The sequence below is a fragment of the Vipera ursinii genome (genome assembly GCF_947247035.1).
Source record: "Vipera ursinii genome assembly, chromosome: 2".
NCBI lineage: Eukaryota > Metazoa > Chordata > Lepidosauria > Squamata > Viperidae > Vipera > Vipera ursinii.
Window position 1 is genome coordinate 191,639,537 of NC_139513.1, and position 16,583 is coordinate 191,656,119.

The window sequence follows — 16,583 nt, forward strand, 5'->3', positions numbered from 1 at the left end:
GTATATGTGTATATATATATATATATATATATATATATATATGTATGTATGTGTATATATATATATATATATATATATATATATATATATATATGTATGTATGTGTATATATATATATATATATATATATATATATATATGTGTGTATGTATGTGTATGTATATATATATATATATATATATATATATATATATATATATATATATATATATATATATATATATATATATTCCTTCTCACCACACTGATTTTTTTCCTCATAATGAGTGGAGCTAAGAAAGGTGTGAAAAGTATAGTGCTAACAATGCTACCAAAGATAGGGAGCAGACAAAAAGTGCCCTCAGTTAACTATGGTGGTCTGGACTCAGTTGTCCACTGAGAGCAGGATGCCACTGCGCTCTCCAGCTGTGACATTTTTCTGCCCTCTCACTACTAATCTCCCCTCCATATCAGGTTCCCTTATGGCGTAACTCCTGTCCTCTTATAGTATCAAGAAAAAACATGGGAGCCTAAATTTTGAGTTCTGGGATTTCCTTAAAAATCCACAGCAGCACTATTGCCTTTGGTGCCATTGTGTAGGCTGACTTCCTGCAAGGATTGTGCCCCATGAGCTGCCATGGTCCATTTGCCAGGCCCCTGTTCTCCAGCACAGAGGTACAAGCTTTCACCATCAGTCAGTGAACACTGTTGATTCCTGTCAGGGCCTTCTAGTTCGGCACCGTTTAGGGAATGGTGCCTCTCACGCTGTACTGAGAATGGAAGGCGTGAATGACGTGGAGTGCTGTGAGGGGAGGGTGCCGGTGTTTCATCAATAAAGGTCGTAATCTCATCACGGAAGAAGCAAGCACTGGAGCCAGGTCCATGTCCACGAGCCATTCCGGCTTCTAGAAACTGCCGAAGTGTAGTGAACTCATCCTCAGGGGAATGTCGACGGTGATGGCAGCTACGGAGCTCTGGAGGCAGAAAACTGGAGGGTCCTCCATGTTTGTGTGGAGCAGCCACCCGAATGTCATCAGATGAGGACCACTTGTGAAGGAAGGAAGGAGTTGAACGATGGGAAGAAAATATATTGGTTTCATCGTGAGACATCCTCCGGGAGATAGGAACCTGAAGGGAAAGTTAATGGAGAAAGAGCAGCTAAAGAATATAGACTGTTCTCCACTGATAGAAATGTCCAATAGCTTAAACATTTTAGGAGTCTAAATGAAAGAAATCTGAGCCACTTAGCATATTCCTCCCTTCTCTTTATATAACAAGTCCCAGATGGCTCACAGGCAAATATCATAAGGGATACATTGTAAAGTGTTTAAAGTAATTAAGTTTGAATTGTCTTTAATCAAATGTTAATACTATGAAACTTAAAAGATTCTCAAGAATTCGTTAATCACTCCAATGCCTTCCCACTAATTGCAAAGATCAGGCTTACTTTTTCCTATGCAATTAGACTGTTAGTGTATCTGTTTTTTCAGCATGCAAAAGCCATCTCAAGATGGAGAAAATCAGAGAAGGCTCCTATCGGATACATTTGCTTTGAAATGTATTGTTATTTGAATTTCCTAATTGTTCTTTGTTTATGTCAGAGGTCCCCAACCTTTTGGGCACCAGGGACCGGTTATGTGGAGGGAGGTTTTTCTGCGGACTGGAGGGGGTGTGGTTTTGTGTGCTGCCTGCATCCTGTGGATGGGGGCTTTGCTTGTTTGTGCGGACCGGTTGCTGGCAGGCTGCGGCCCAGACTGGGAGTTGGGGACCCCTGATTTATGTGAATGTAACAAACAGCATCCTTTGCTCATAATGCTGTTTTACAAAAATGTTATTTCCTTCCTCCTTCCTTCCTTCCTGCCTTCCTTCCTTCCTCTTTCTTCCTTCCTTCCTTCCTCTTTCTTTCTTTCTTTCTTTCTTTCTTTCTTTCTTTCTTTCTTTCTTCTTTCTTTCTTTCTTTCACTATACATGCTTTCTTATATTATATATTTGTGGAAATGGGGGGGAAGTACCTTGTTGTACCACCATTCTCTAACGGTGCTTTTATTTAAGAGCTTCATTTTGCAATCCATAGTCTCAAGGAATTTTACAAAAGTCCAGATGGGGTACTTTGGTGTTTTCCCAGATACCCCTTTTCTTGGCATAAAATTCAATTATAAAAGGAAAGCTGGAATAGCCATCATATCCACATTACTCTGGAATGTTAATCTTCCAATATGTTCAATAATTAGAAAAGCAGCTCCCCAGTTCGACTCATTTCTACATTTTTAAGTAGAGCGAATAAAGCTTCTACCGTATCTCCCTGCAGTGCTACATCAAATACTCATCCCTAAACCTCCAAATTGTTTTTCTCCCACGATGTTCACTAAACACACAAACGTGAATTATTGCCTATAGCTCAGCTGCTTGGAGGAAAATTGTGCCATATTCCTACAAGAGATATAGAAACAGATGGGAGGGTGTGTGGATTACAAACTACAATTTTTTTTAAAAAAAAGCTCTATATTTAAATGTCCCCCTCCAGATGCTCATGAAGAAACACCCATAATTATCACATAACAGTTTGGCATCAAACTGGGAATACTCTTTTTTGGTTAGTTACTAATGCCCCCTTATGAAAACAACTAGCTTAGAAAACAGGTCAACTATGTATATTCATTAAACTAATAAGTTTAAATGCCTCTGTATTCTCAGAAATAAAAAAGTCCCATTTAGCTTTTAGCATGTCTCTAATTGTGAAGTAGGTTACAGATTACAGAAGAAGAATTGGAAGGGACCTCAGAGATCATCCAGTCCAAACTCCTGCTCAAGCAGGAGACCCTATACCATTCCAGACAAATGGCTATCCATTGTCTTCTTCAAAAGCCTCCAATACATTGTAAAGTCAAAAGCAGAATCTAGTTTTGGAGTTAAGATCAATGTTGTGTATTTTGAAGTTCTACTTAGAACAGAAGATCTTCAGTTCAAATCTATATAGCCATAACATCTACTAAGTGTCTTTGGGCCAATCTCTCAATCCAATTTACCCTATTAGCTTACCGTATTATAAATTTGTCCCCAAATACAATGGATGATGAGTTGTTGCAATACAGTACTTTGAATCTTAGAAAACTTGGTTAGACGACACTGACCTGTTGTACATGGACTGATTCAGTCTAACAGAAGACCATGTGCGTATATTTAGAAGTGTAATTTTTTTGTGTTTGCATCAGGTTTCTATCCTGTTCTTTGTTTATGTGCTCATGGTGATGTACAAAGTAAGCCCTCTTCCCACTTTGCCCCATAATAGCAAGACTAGGCTGAAACCACCCAGTGACTTCCATAGTTGCAGGTGGACTAGAATCGTCAGTTCAGTATATTTTTGCTAACAATGTTGGCTCTTTATTCATATGGTAGGTGTAACACTCAGAGCAAGCAGCTTACCTGCAAATAATGTACCCTGTCATGGGGCAACAGCATATGGTGCACCGGCAGCAGCTTAGCATCCCTAGGATCCTGCTTCATGGCTGTAGCACCATTGGCATTGAATCGCACCTTGCAGATCCTCCCATCTCCATAATCGTCACCAGCGCCATCTAACGGAGAACAGAGAAGTAAAAACCCCTTTCAGGGACACCTCAGTCCTCACCATAGAGAAATCACACCTGCCTGTTGACATGGCAGGGTATTATTTGAAAGTCATTGTGGCTATGATATGTTATTGGTTTCCAAAAAATATTCTACCTACCTAGGGTCCTGAGTCTATATTGTGCTGTACTTCATAGTACAGACATGCTTTTGTTAATAGCTTGCAATAATTAGCCCATGATCTATTCTGATCTCTTTTTTCAGTGCTGTTAAAAGGTATGCTCTGTATGCTAAAGAGGGTGCTGAGAAATCTAGAAATAAACAAGCTAATACGCTGGATTATGTTCAGTTCCTTGATTTCCTGCTTAAATGATTCTTGGGTTCAACAGTTGGAGGTAATTCTTGTCTCATTTGTTTCAAATGTGAACTTTTTTTCCTACTAGGACTAATGCTGCAATTTTACTGGATGTCCAAATCCAGCCTAAGAGCTGGTTGTGGAAGATACCTATAGGCTTAGCATCATTCATAACCTTTAATCAGCACATGCAACTCAGCAGTTTGGGGAAGGACCATGGGATGAAGCATCAGACAGAGGCAGAGGCCTACAATGTCCTAATCTGGTACTGATCTATTAAGAGCAACAGAAATGCAGAGACAGCATTTCTACTTCCAGTCTTGTGGTAATCTAGTGCTTGTTTAAAAGCATACAACTAATGTATGGAGTTAAGAGCAAAACTGATAGTTGACTCAGTATACAACTACCTGCAGGGTATGTGCTGGGGAAAAATTGAAATAAGGATTTTGTCTTGAATGTGTTTAGAATCACATTCTAGATTAGAACTCTAATGTTAGTTACCGAAAAAAGCAACTGTGTAAATTTGATCTCTCAGATATTTTATCTGAATATTAGCTGATGTCATCTGATCAATTGATGTTCCACAATTTGGTTTCAGCAACATTTTGGTACCAGACTGTTTATAATTGCAGAAATGGACTGGCCTCCAGGCTTCTAGGAATAAGAATTTACTCTCTAGTCCTACCGCCTTCCTTTCCCTGTCTTGGATATGGAAATGACAGGTTTGGATAAGAAAACAATTGTGCATATCATGCTGAAGGGGATGAGTATAAAGATTCCAATAACTCTTGCAAACTGTTAATACCGCTCATTAGCCCTCATCCTTAAAACTAACAAAGTAAGGAACTGTTTTATCTTCCTCTGTGGAGCACATTGCAGTTTTAGGAATTATTTAAGTTGGTACTCTGTGAGAATTAATACAGACACATAAACACCATCTAAAATATGCAAATTTGCAACAGATAAAAAGATAACCGCTCCTCTGACGAATCTCCTGACAGGATACCTAATTCTGATCGCTGATCTCATACTTCATCCTTTGAAGCTTGTGATTACTCCCCCCTCTCCACAGTATGAGACTTGCTCAATATATTATGCAAAGACTGAGGTGGGTAGGTTGCTCACCGTCTTCCCCATCATCTTCTGACATTATTGCTACACATTGTTCCCAGACAGTCCGGACATCTGCCCGGTAACGTTCACAGGACCAGATGAATGATGGGAGTAGCAGTGTCTGCACCATGGAGCACCAGAGCACTGCCAGCACCATCCAGGTGGGAGCAGTGTCATAGCGTAGGCTGAAGAAGCTTACCACCTAAGACAAGGAGAGATAAGAGATGGTGTGGGTAAAATAGCATAGTTGACAGAACACTCCAGAGACTATCAGAAAATTTCTCAAGACAGCTAAAACAGGAATGCTACTCGTATTGTTCTAACGTTCAAAGAACTGATAAACAGGCTTTGCAAATGGAACATTCCCAAAAACCAATCAGTGTAATCAGTGAAAACACAATTAAACATAAACATCTGTTGTGGCAAATGCAACTAACCTTAAAACACTTTAAACATCATTGCCTATTTTCTACTCCAGCATTACGAGGGAAGAGAAATGCTCGCAAATACTTTTTGGTGAACAGCTTCCTGGCTAGTTCACCATATGCAGAAGCTGAAATCGTACATCTAGAAAATAATTTCAGTATGCACTGGCTATTGTCTTGCAACTTATTACAACATTTTTATTATTTTTTAAAGAAGATAATGCACATTATTGCTATCATCAAATAAACAGCAAGAGCTGATCAAGTGACATCAGCAAAGGGCCAGCATAATTGCCTTACAGAAAAGCCTAATAACTCAGTGACTCTGGTCATTGGACTTTTTCCTGCATTCTTTCTTTATGAAAGAAATCTGCACTTTTCATTTGTTCTGCTGGATTCAATCGTTATCTCTATGGAGAAAATACTGTTTCCCCCTTAGCATTTAGCATGTGTTAGTTGTTGCGAAAATTAAACAATTGTGCATTATTATCTCAAATGATGTATGACACATGATTGCACAGATGTTACAAGCACCAGATAATGCTTGTGACCTCACTGGATCATTGCCTAAAAATAATCTCCATGGATATCTGTACCCTAAAAATGCTCTTAGTATTTTTTAAAAAATATTTTGTATTATTCTAAAATAGCAGTTGACAGTAATCTATTTAGAAATGTTTCCTGTAATGCTTGCTGGCATTTTTCTTTAATTATTGGCAGCTCTGTTATGCTGAATGAGAAAAAAAATTCAGCAAATGTGAATTGTGGCTGAAAATTCCAGAGATAAATTGAAATTGACAATTGCAATATTTTTTATTCTCACTACCCCCTTAAGAAGGAAGACCTTATTTCCTTTCACAAAAACAATGGGTGGTAAAGGAATTTTGTGCTTTATTCTATTAAAAGTGATCTGTAAAACCATGGCATAAAAAAACAGAATTCAGGTTTTTCTTGAAATTGTGAAAAAAAATCCCTACAGCTATAAAGGATGGTCTTTGCTCTATCTTTTGGCTGTGTGGAATTTCTGAAAAAATGACAACAAGGACCATTTGGAAATAAATACAGGAATTAATTTTCTACTATGACTGAGACATGCATTTAGAAAAACAACCTGTCCATTTAAAAAAAATGGAATTCAAAAAATGAAATCATAAAGCGCTTATTATAGCATTTAATTTAGAAATCGGTCACACCTGGTTTTCTTAAAGCATCTTAAAGCAAACGATACTACATCCATGCAGTCTTCTTAGCAACATAACTGAAGTGAATTTCTACAGTTTTCTTCTAGGTTTTCTTTTACTTCTCTGTCTAACCAACATTCTTGGCATTGCCAGGCACTACCTCTGGCCAAATATTTATCTTTTGCCATCTGCCAAGGTTGGCTGAGTGCTGCCACCTGCTCAGATTTGTTTCACATTAGCATTAGGATTTAGAATAGAAGAATTTCATTATTCCTATGGTTAAAGAACAGGTGATCTAGCACATCTCAATCAGATGGTCTAGCAATTGATCTGGATTTTCATCTAGCCCTGTTTTCTTGTACACATGTATAGAAATAAATAGCCCCCAAGATTCAAGCATTTTTGTCCAGCATGAATGAAACCATCAGACTTGTAATAAGACTATATATCTCAAAAGGATATACCTATACATACAGTGGATTATCAATGATTCCTATTAATTCATTAAGATATGCTCTACAGCAGGGGTGTCAAACTCAATTTCATTGAGGGCTGCATCAGCATTGCGGTTGCCCTCAGGGGGCCGGGTGGGTGTGGCCTACTGGGTGGGCATGGCTAGAGTGCGTTATGCCTACTGGGTGGGCGTGGACAGCTCTACATCGTTCGCATCAAGGGTGCCTATGGGGGCCTGGGCAGAAGTGGGACAGATCTGAGGGTCTCTGGCAGAAGGAGGGTCTCTGGGCCAGGGCCAAGGCAGTGGGGGCCGTTCCCTCACTGTTTCCAGGATGGCTTCGGGGGCCGCATGAAACCACTTTGCGGGCCGGATCCGGCCCCCGGGCCTTGTGTTTGACACGTCTGCTCTACAGCATTGCTGAGAGGAGATCAGAATGCTGTTAAAGACATTAAGACAGATTGGGCACTTACCCCCCAAAGCATCCCAGAATACATGTATTTCCTTTCTATCCACCCATGACATCTATTTACTTTTATAATGAAAAATAAATTACTACACCCAGAACACAATTTTGATTAGAGTATCCCCCCTTGATGCTGGATGACCTGTCTTCCACGGATAAGGCACTAGGGTACCACATGTGGTGCCAGAGTCCCCAAAGCCTTGAGTGAAATACCCAGATCTCTCCAGAGATGGCCACTAATTATAATTTTTAACCAGTCAGGAAAAAAAGATCAAATATGTTGAGATTAATATTACATAATATCAAAAGAAATGTAATATTAACTATTTTATTAATTTGCAGTGTTACTCCTGGCATAATCCTCAAAGCCATCCATGTATTACACCCCCACCCCCTGCCCCGCCAGTTGGTTTATAATTACAGTTTCCTTTTGAAATACTATTAAGGCATTTGGTATCTCCTTAGTGTAGTGCGTGGTTACGAACTGGACCTAAGGACACAATCTATGACTGATATACACAGTAGTTCCTGAAGACTATAGGTGATTCTATCTACCTATCTATTTATCTATCCATCCATCATCTATCTATCAAACTTCTTAACCATCCATCTCCCTCATATAGGGGCTCTTTTGCCAGGAATGGCTAATTTTAAAGAGGTAATGAAAAATCACTTAGATTAGAAATATAATCCAAAATCCTCTTGTTATCATTCTATTTCAGAATGTTAAATGTCCTTATTTCAGGAAATGTCTTTGTATATGAAAGGTGGAAGAAACTGCTTTGTTAAAGTGATTTTGGTTATGTCAGTCCTAACAGAAATTAAGGATTCATAACTGGATTTATGCCTTCTAGAGACCATCCAAAACAACAGGTCAAAAATAGGAAGGGATATTTCTTACCAAAATGGGTATACCAGTCAGTGTGTCATACAGAAAAACAATTGCACTGATGAGATTGGTCATCTGCATGGAAGTCTTAGCAGATTCAGTTCCATCCAGTGACGATCTTCTTTTGCCTCTGACATCCTCTACTACGATGGCTGGCACATTGAAAGTGTTGTGAACTGAAGAAGGACAAGAAACATCTTCTGTTCTTTGGTGATGGCATCTATGATGCCTTTGGTGTGCCCATAAGGTCTGGTAAAAAGTAATACCCACACACACCAAGCCCATGACTATGCCTCCAAGAAGAAGCAAGCTGAAGCACACACCAAAGCCTAGGCCGATCTTACTGACAATAAACTGGCAGCCACTGGCATAGTAACGCTCTCCATTGTTATGCCAGCCAATGGATGGCAAGGTAGAAAGGATGAAGGAGACCATCCAGATGCCCATCACAGCATGCAAGGCCTGCTTCTTGGCATTGCTCAGCCGGTAGTTCACTGGCCATCTTACCATCCACATACGGTGATAAGATAAAGAGGCCACGGTGAAGCATGTGGCCAAGGCCAATGTATAATAGGTAGAGACAAAGACTTTACAAATGCTTTCGTTCCAGTCATAGTCAGAAGATTCACGTCGCAGCTGCACCACTGCGTAAGTTGTAAGTGGCACAGCAGCCATGAGAATGTGTGTCCCTGCCAGGAAGCAGAGCAGGAGCTCCAGGGGCTTGTGCTTCTGTTGCTTTGCTGTGATGCTCAAGATTATCCAGGAGTTGGCTAACAACGCAAGAAGCCCACAGGCCAGCCACCAAAGTGAGTTAATGTGCAGGGTAGCTTTGGATAGTTCCTCCATGGAGCTGCTGTCACTTCCACGATTCATTGTACAGCCTCCTTCCTATGATATGAAGAGAGAATCTAATGATTACTTCCGTGGCTATCTCCTAAGCAGGACAGGGATGCAGAAAAAAAGTCTAGCTATTGCCATGAGGTTCATACAATGTTTTTCTTCACTCCTTCTTGTTCTTTTCACCTACACCCCTCACACTTTTTTTATTACTGTACATTGTTCTGATCCATATGTTGTTTCTATGACATGGTTCTGATCCATCTCTTTTTCCTTTTGATTATTTTTTTTTTAAGAAAAATGTTTTTATTCCAGAAAAAATTATTTGTATAGAGCAAAAGCTAGGAAATGACAACACAAAACTGAATTGCTCTTATTTGCTGTGAAGACACGCTTTGTCTTCAAGGAAAGTTAGCATCTTCAGTGAGTTGTAGGATTCCTATATTTTCTTAAAGGGAAAGTCCAATATTACTGAACAGCTTCTATATAAGATTATTAACATGTCGGTCCCATATGATTTTTTTGGAAAAAAATATAAGGTCCCCTGATATTACATGTATTGAATTGCTGATCTGTTTAATTGCAGATTTACTGTAGGTTTGGATAATAGTTTTGGGGTGTGTTATATATTTGTGCTATTCATTTTATAGTTCAGATTAATGCTGTAATTTCCTCTAAAAAATTAAGCTGCCTCCAAACATGTGTCAGTTAACAGTGCATTTTTAGAGAACTAGATAAATAAAGGATAAAGATATTTTTTCCTGTTGCCATCTTTTCTTCTGTTGCTCCCTTCCTTTCTCTCTCTTCAAAAATTACCTTCTGTCAGTAATCTTACTTGCCTGTCCAAGATGCATAAAAATTAAACAAAAGGTTTTCAGGGGATAGGGTTGGAAGAGTTCACTTGGAAGTAGGATGAAAATCTTGGCTGTTACAAGGCACCGCTGAGCTGTTGATCAGAGAACTCCTGAGTGACCACACACGACCAATATCCTTTGCTTTTCTGCCAGGCACTTGGGCTGGCTATCCCCCAAACCTTGTCCTCTGGTTTGGAATCCATAGATATCCAGTCAACAACTGCAGGAAAGGTTTTCATTTCCCCATATTCCTTGGCCAGTTAGCGTTTAGAGAACCAGTTGTACTGTAAAAAGAAGAAAAAGGAAAAATGTAAAAAAAAAAACCAAGAAGATATCTTTTTCCTGTCTGTTCTCCTGCACTCACAAAAACCATTCCAATTCATCCACCCACACAAATGAGTAGTTAATAGAGAAGACAAACTATTGTGCCACAACACTGGATCAATACAACACTGAAGCCTGCAGACTGAATTCGACCACATGCCAGGCATAAGGATCTATTGAAATCTGCTTCTTTGCACCTCCAGAAAATTCAAACCAAAACAGTTTTGTGAAAGCATCTAGTGAAGAGGAAAAGGATCCTAACCTCTAATTCTTAAGTACCTCTCTCAATCTTCTCCTAGACTGATAGGCAAGGCAAACTAGTAGATTTTATGTGTCATGAAGAGTGGCAATTTTGATCCATCCATTGCAGTGTTCTGTGCAAGTCTCTTTAAAATGCCCAAAATATAATAGATTAACAGGGTTCAGCCAGAACATTTTGGTCAATTGTGTTCCATTTTAATCCACATAGATGCATAGAGGGAACTGAGCAATTTTAACAACCTTGGATTAAGGCATCAATTTTTCCCATGCATTAACCAGTTAAAACAGGAACAACTATAGAATTAAAGGGAAAAATATTAAAAAGGAAGAAAGGTTTTTCCCAAAGATCTATATGTGATCAATATTTTAAAAATATGTTTTAAATAATCAGGAGTCAGGGACAAGCAGTTAACTCAGTGGTCTCCAAACTTGGCAATTTTAAGATTTGTGGATTTCAACTCCCAGAATTTCCCTCAGCATAACTGACTGAGGAATTCTGGGAGTTGAAGTCCACAAGTCTTAAAGTTGCCAAGTTTTGAGACCCCTAAATTACTTGCTCATCCCTGACTCCTGATCATTTAAATGAGTAAAGTTGCTAACCATATAACTCAGGGTACTAATATCAAAGAGAGGTTTGGGGTTGCAAAAAGATTCAAAGGCTTCTTTCCAAACTGAATGGATTTTTAAGAAGAGAGATGCATTCTGGGTACTGTAAGTGCAGAGTGATAAACACTGAAGCAAAATATCTGAAATTTCAGTTAAATATTAACAGAATCTAATCTTGCAATGAGAATCTTGAAGTCATGGTCGACAGATCAAATGAAAATATCAATGAAATGTTAAAAAGTGAAAGACAGACTATGAAATTCCCAACAGATAATAATTAATAATACTGTAAATAATGAAAGTCTGCCTATTACAGTTTTATTACTGCATCTCAACTACAGTACTGGTACAAAAAGGTAGCCAAAAGATTTAGAGGGCTAGGATATCTCTGCTGCAGAGAAAGATTACAGGGATTGTGGCTTTTATGGAGAGATGTGACAGAGATATATAAAATCATATATGATATAAAAATGTGCATAGACAAATATCTGTATCTTTCTAAATATTATTACTTGGACGCAGTTAGGCTGCATAGAACTAAATTCTTTTTAAAACTAAATGTGATGATGGCCACTAATTTAGACATTTTTTTAAAAAAAATTGCTAGACAAATTGAATGAATATTTAATATTGTTTCTATTCTGCACCAAAGGCAGAAAGCTTTAAATATTAGCTGTTGGGGAGTGACTGGGAAGGAGAGCTATCACCTTCCTGCTTTTTTTAATGAGCTCCCTGGAAGCATCTAACCTTTATTTTTCATCTTAAAACCTACTTATTGCCAGTAAAATTGGCCTGCAGAGCAGTTGGCAATAAAAATAAAAAAACAAAATTACAATTACAAAGTTTGCTAAACCACAAAACACAATATAAAACCCACAAATAACATGAATATAACTTTAGATAACTTCAGGTATAACTATCTGATTAAAAATCTGAAAAGCAAAGTCCTGAGGGGGAAGTTTCACCCTTTTTTAAAACAAATCACTAGAATAGAATAGAGCTGGAAGGGACCTTGGAGGTCTTCTAGTCCAGCCCCCTGCTCAAGCAGAAGAACCTATACCATCTCAGACAGGTGAATGTCTAGCCTCTTCTTAAAAATTTCCAGTGATGGAGCGCCCATGATTTCTGGGGATAAGCTCTTCCACTGTTTGATTGTCCTCACTGTCAGGAAGCTTCTCTTTAATTCCAGGTTACTTCTCTCTTTGATCAGTTTCCAACCATTGTTTCTTGTCCTTCCCTCTGATGCTTTGGTGAACAACCTGGCCCCCTCTGCCTTGTGGCAGCCCCTCAGATACTGGAATACTATTACCATATCTCCCCTATTTCTTCCTTTTCTTTAGATTAGCGAAACCCAAGTTCCTCAGCCGTTCTTTATGTTTTAGTCTCCAGGCCTTTGATCATCTTAGTTGCTCTTCTCTGAATTTCTTCCAACTCTCTACATCTTTTTTGTGATATGGTGACCAAAATTGGCTGCAGTATTCCAGGAGCAGTCTCACTAGGGTTTTATAAAGCGGTACTAATACTTCGTGTGATCTTGATTCTACGCCTCTGTTTATACAACCCAGGATTGTATTAGCTTTTTTGGCTGCTGCTGTACACTGCTGGCTCATGGTTAAGTGATTGTCCACTAGGACTCCAAGGTCCCTCTCACAGTTACTGTTTTTAAGCCAGGTCTCGTCCAATCTATACTTGTACCTTTGGTTTTTCCTGCCTAAATGTAAAATTTTGCTTTTCTCCACATTAAAACTCATTTTGTTGAATAGGGCCCATTGTTCAAATTTGTCAAGATCTTTTTGGATCCTGAGCTTGTCTTCTAGGGTATGGGCTACTCCTGTCAGTTTGGTGTCATCTGCAAATTTGATGAGTTCTCCTTCAATTCCCTCATCTAAGTCATTGATGAAGATATTGAAGAGTACCAGGCCTTAGACCAGACATGTGAAATTCATGACGTCACGTGACGTTGCACGACGTATTGGAGCTTTCTCCCCATTGCTGGCAATGCGGTGGGCGCGGTTTCATCATGACGCACCCGGCCTGTGGGCCGGCAGTTTGACACCCCTGCCTTAGACGGAACCTTGTGGTACACCACTGCTTACTTCTCTCCTTGTGGATATAGTGCCATTGAGGACTACTCGTTGAGTACGGTTTGTCTATTCCACCTTTTCCTAGCTTACCAAGGAGTTGGTTGTGGTCTACTTTGTCAAATGCCTTACTGAAATCTAAGTATACTACGTTCATTGCATTTCGCTGGTCTACTAGTTTAGTCACTTGATCGAAGAATGAGATAAGATTGGTTTGGCATGATCTATTTTTAACAAACCCAAGCTGGCTATTAGTTATGACTTTGTTTGTTTCTAGTTGTTCGCAGATCTGTTTTTTGATTATCTTTTCTAGGATCTTCCCAGGTATTGATGTTAGACTGATTGGTCTGTAGTTTCCTGGGTCCATTCCCCCCCCTTTCTTGAAGATGGGGACTACATCAGCCCTTCTCCAATCCTCATGTAATTCCCTGGTACTCCAGGATTTATGAAAGATGTGGTGCAACAGTTCTGAGATAACATCTGCCAGCTCTTTCAGAATCAGGAAGAAGAGCTGTCCAAACTTGGAGTGGGAAGAAATTCTAGAAATACGATGCCACCACTCAGTAGGTCATGACCGTGATGGCTCTCAATCTGATTTTAATCTAGAAATTAATGGACAATCAATGCAGTTTTGCCAGAGCAAATTTCATACAGTACACTCTTGCTGTGAGGCTCCTGATTAAAGTCTGGCCACCATATTCTGGATCTGCTACAATTTCTGAATTTCCTTCAAGGAAAGTCCCACCTAGAGTACATTATAATAATCTAACTGAAGATAAACAATTAATGGAACCAAATGAGATCAGGAAGGGATATAGAGAATAAATCAAACATAGCTGCTATAGGTGCTATTTATCACTGAACTGACCAAGGTACGGAAGAACAATGCAAGATCAAACAGCACTCCCCAAACTGCAGACATGAAATAGAACTACATACATAGAGAGGCTTCCAGAATGATCCAGTGGTGGTCTTCTCTTCTAATGTCATTTAGCACTTGAATACCATTGTCAGATTATCCCCATGGCATTTCTTGTTCTGGTGGAGAAGAACTTTAAACTATTGCAGAACTCTTTCTTTCAATAAAGGAGAATATATGTAGCCCAGAGTTGAAATGAGGGATCCTTGGTGCTTTCTAAGCTTGGTTGTTTTCTTGAAGACATTTGCCTCCACTGCCTTGGTGGAGCAGTGGGCTAATGCCTCCTTAAGTAACACCAGCTGCCTGCAATTAGTGCAGGTTCGCATCCCACCAGGCTCAAGGTTGACTCAGCCTTCCATCCTTCCGAGGTAGGTAAAATGAGACACCCAGATTGTTGGGGGCAATTAAGCTGACTTTGTAATAATGCCGCTTGGGGGGCGAAAGCCCTAATAAGCAGGCATATACATAGAATGAAGGCTACTGCTAAGCTTGTAAGCCGCCCTGAGTCTTCGGAGAAGGGCGGGATATAAATGGAATTAAAATAAAATAAAAAATAAAAAAAAATTACTCCAACTACCTAGTCTGCAAGAAAACAACCAAGCGCAGAGAGCACCAAGGATCCCTCAACTCTTCCTTTCTCCTTACTTTTGAAACTAATGCAATCTGCCTCCCAATTAATGTCTGTGATCCACCCATAACCAGCAGCTCCTGGTTCTGCCAAGTCATTTATTCCTCAAGTAACAGAAGCTACTTCAATTAAAACTTTCATTTCATAAATTCTCAGGGCTCACATGCTGTTCCTGTCCCAAGCTCCCACCATGATGGTGCTTCTATTTCTCAAGCCTGCTGATTGTTCTCATTCCAGCTCAGCTCTTGCAAGCTGCATTCTGTCTTAGGTATTGCTCACATTGAGGCATTTGTCCTATTTATTTATTGGATGGAAAACATCATTCAACTAAATTCTTTCCTGACATGGAATAAGAAAGAAGGGAGTAGACACTTTCCTAGGGCTATGGTTTTGTTTGATCTCTCTTTCCCTCCAAATCTGTTTTCCCCAAAATAGATAGCAATCCATTTACAATCTATCATGTAAATAGACATAATTTGAGAATTACAACATGAGCTACTCATAATCAAACATATTAAAGGTTAATTTTAAAATGCTGCCTTCAATCAACCTTGCTGGCCTTGATTACTATTGCTGCCAGTACTATTTGGTCAGGAGCTGCCTATAAGAAGAGTTCTGCTTGACCAGGCCTAGTTCCTCTAGGAAGCATTCAGTCTCCCACAATGGCCCACCAAATGGATCTCAGGAGCCTGCAAATAGGAGATGGAGGCAACCTCCTGTCGCACTGTGTGTTCCTAGTTAGTATCACACAGGCAATAACTTCTCTCTTGTCGTATTTCCTGGCTCCATAACTTTTGCTAATTATTATAGGTCCAGCATCACACCATTTTCAAGTGTCACTGAGGTCTATATTTAGCCTGGGTAGCCCATGTATCTGCCACTCACAGGTAATGCAAATAAGGATACGAGTTAGTTCTAGGGCTATTTTGCACATTCTTTCAATACATTAAATACAAGTTTACAAGAGTAGCTATTACTTCTCTCTTGCTGATGTTTCCCACAACTTGGCCAAAACTGCTATAGAAATATGCCCTAGTTTTCCTGCCTTTTCCACCTTCGTGTATGGGATACGGTTGCTGCCTGGTTTCCAGCAAGCCTTCTGCTGGCAATTACCCACCCCATGCTTCCTGTTAAATGCCACCTCCCACTATCCTAGCCGTATTTCCAGATGGGAACTTTTTTGTGACTAGGGAAACAAGTAGCTCACAGGCTTCTAACTGAAGGGGAAGGTGCGGGGAAAAATGAGGGGGAACAAGTCACGGAAATGGGGAGGGTGGAGATGAACAAGGGAGCTTAATAAGGTTGGACTTGAGGCCCTGCTGCTCCTCTTCCTCCCCAAGTCTTAGGAAAAGGCAGGCACTAAAAATGAAGAGGTTCCTCCCATTAATCTCCCATTCCCCAATGCCTTAGCCTTTGATCTTACCCTTGAGCAAACTGCAACAGCCAGTGGCCTCCAAGAAGTTGCTAGGCCTGGGCAGAGAAAGGTCTGAGCTGAGAGAAAATTGATGGAGTTGAGCCTGGGAGTCTCCCCCCACCCCACCTTCCCCCGCCCTTTCTTTTTTGCCCTTTCCTGCAGACCAGGAGCTTTCAGGTCGAGCAAAGAAGGGAGCAAGGCTGATGCTGCCGGGGCAACAAGGAGGAAGGTTA

The 16,583-nt window shown here is 39.8% G+C and overlaps 1 protein-coding gene across 1 annotated transcript; it reads right to left on the reverse strand.

The window, feature by feature from the left end:
- Window positions 1-534: 534 nt before the first annotated feature.
- Window positions 535-9,299, reverse strand: GPR162 (G protein-coupled receptor 162; the record flags this gene model as incomplete). Its single annotated transcript, XM_083351910.1, has 4 exons — window positions 535-1,107; window positions 3,403-3,554; window positions 5,027-5,216; window positions 8,439-9,299. 4 exons carry the CDS (start codon window positions 9,297-9,299, stop codon window positions 535-537), a joined length of 1,776 nt encoding a protein of 591 aa, XP_083208036.1.
- Between the last annotated feature and the right edge of the window lie 7,284 nt (window positions 9,300-16,583).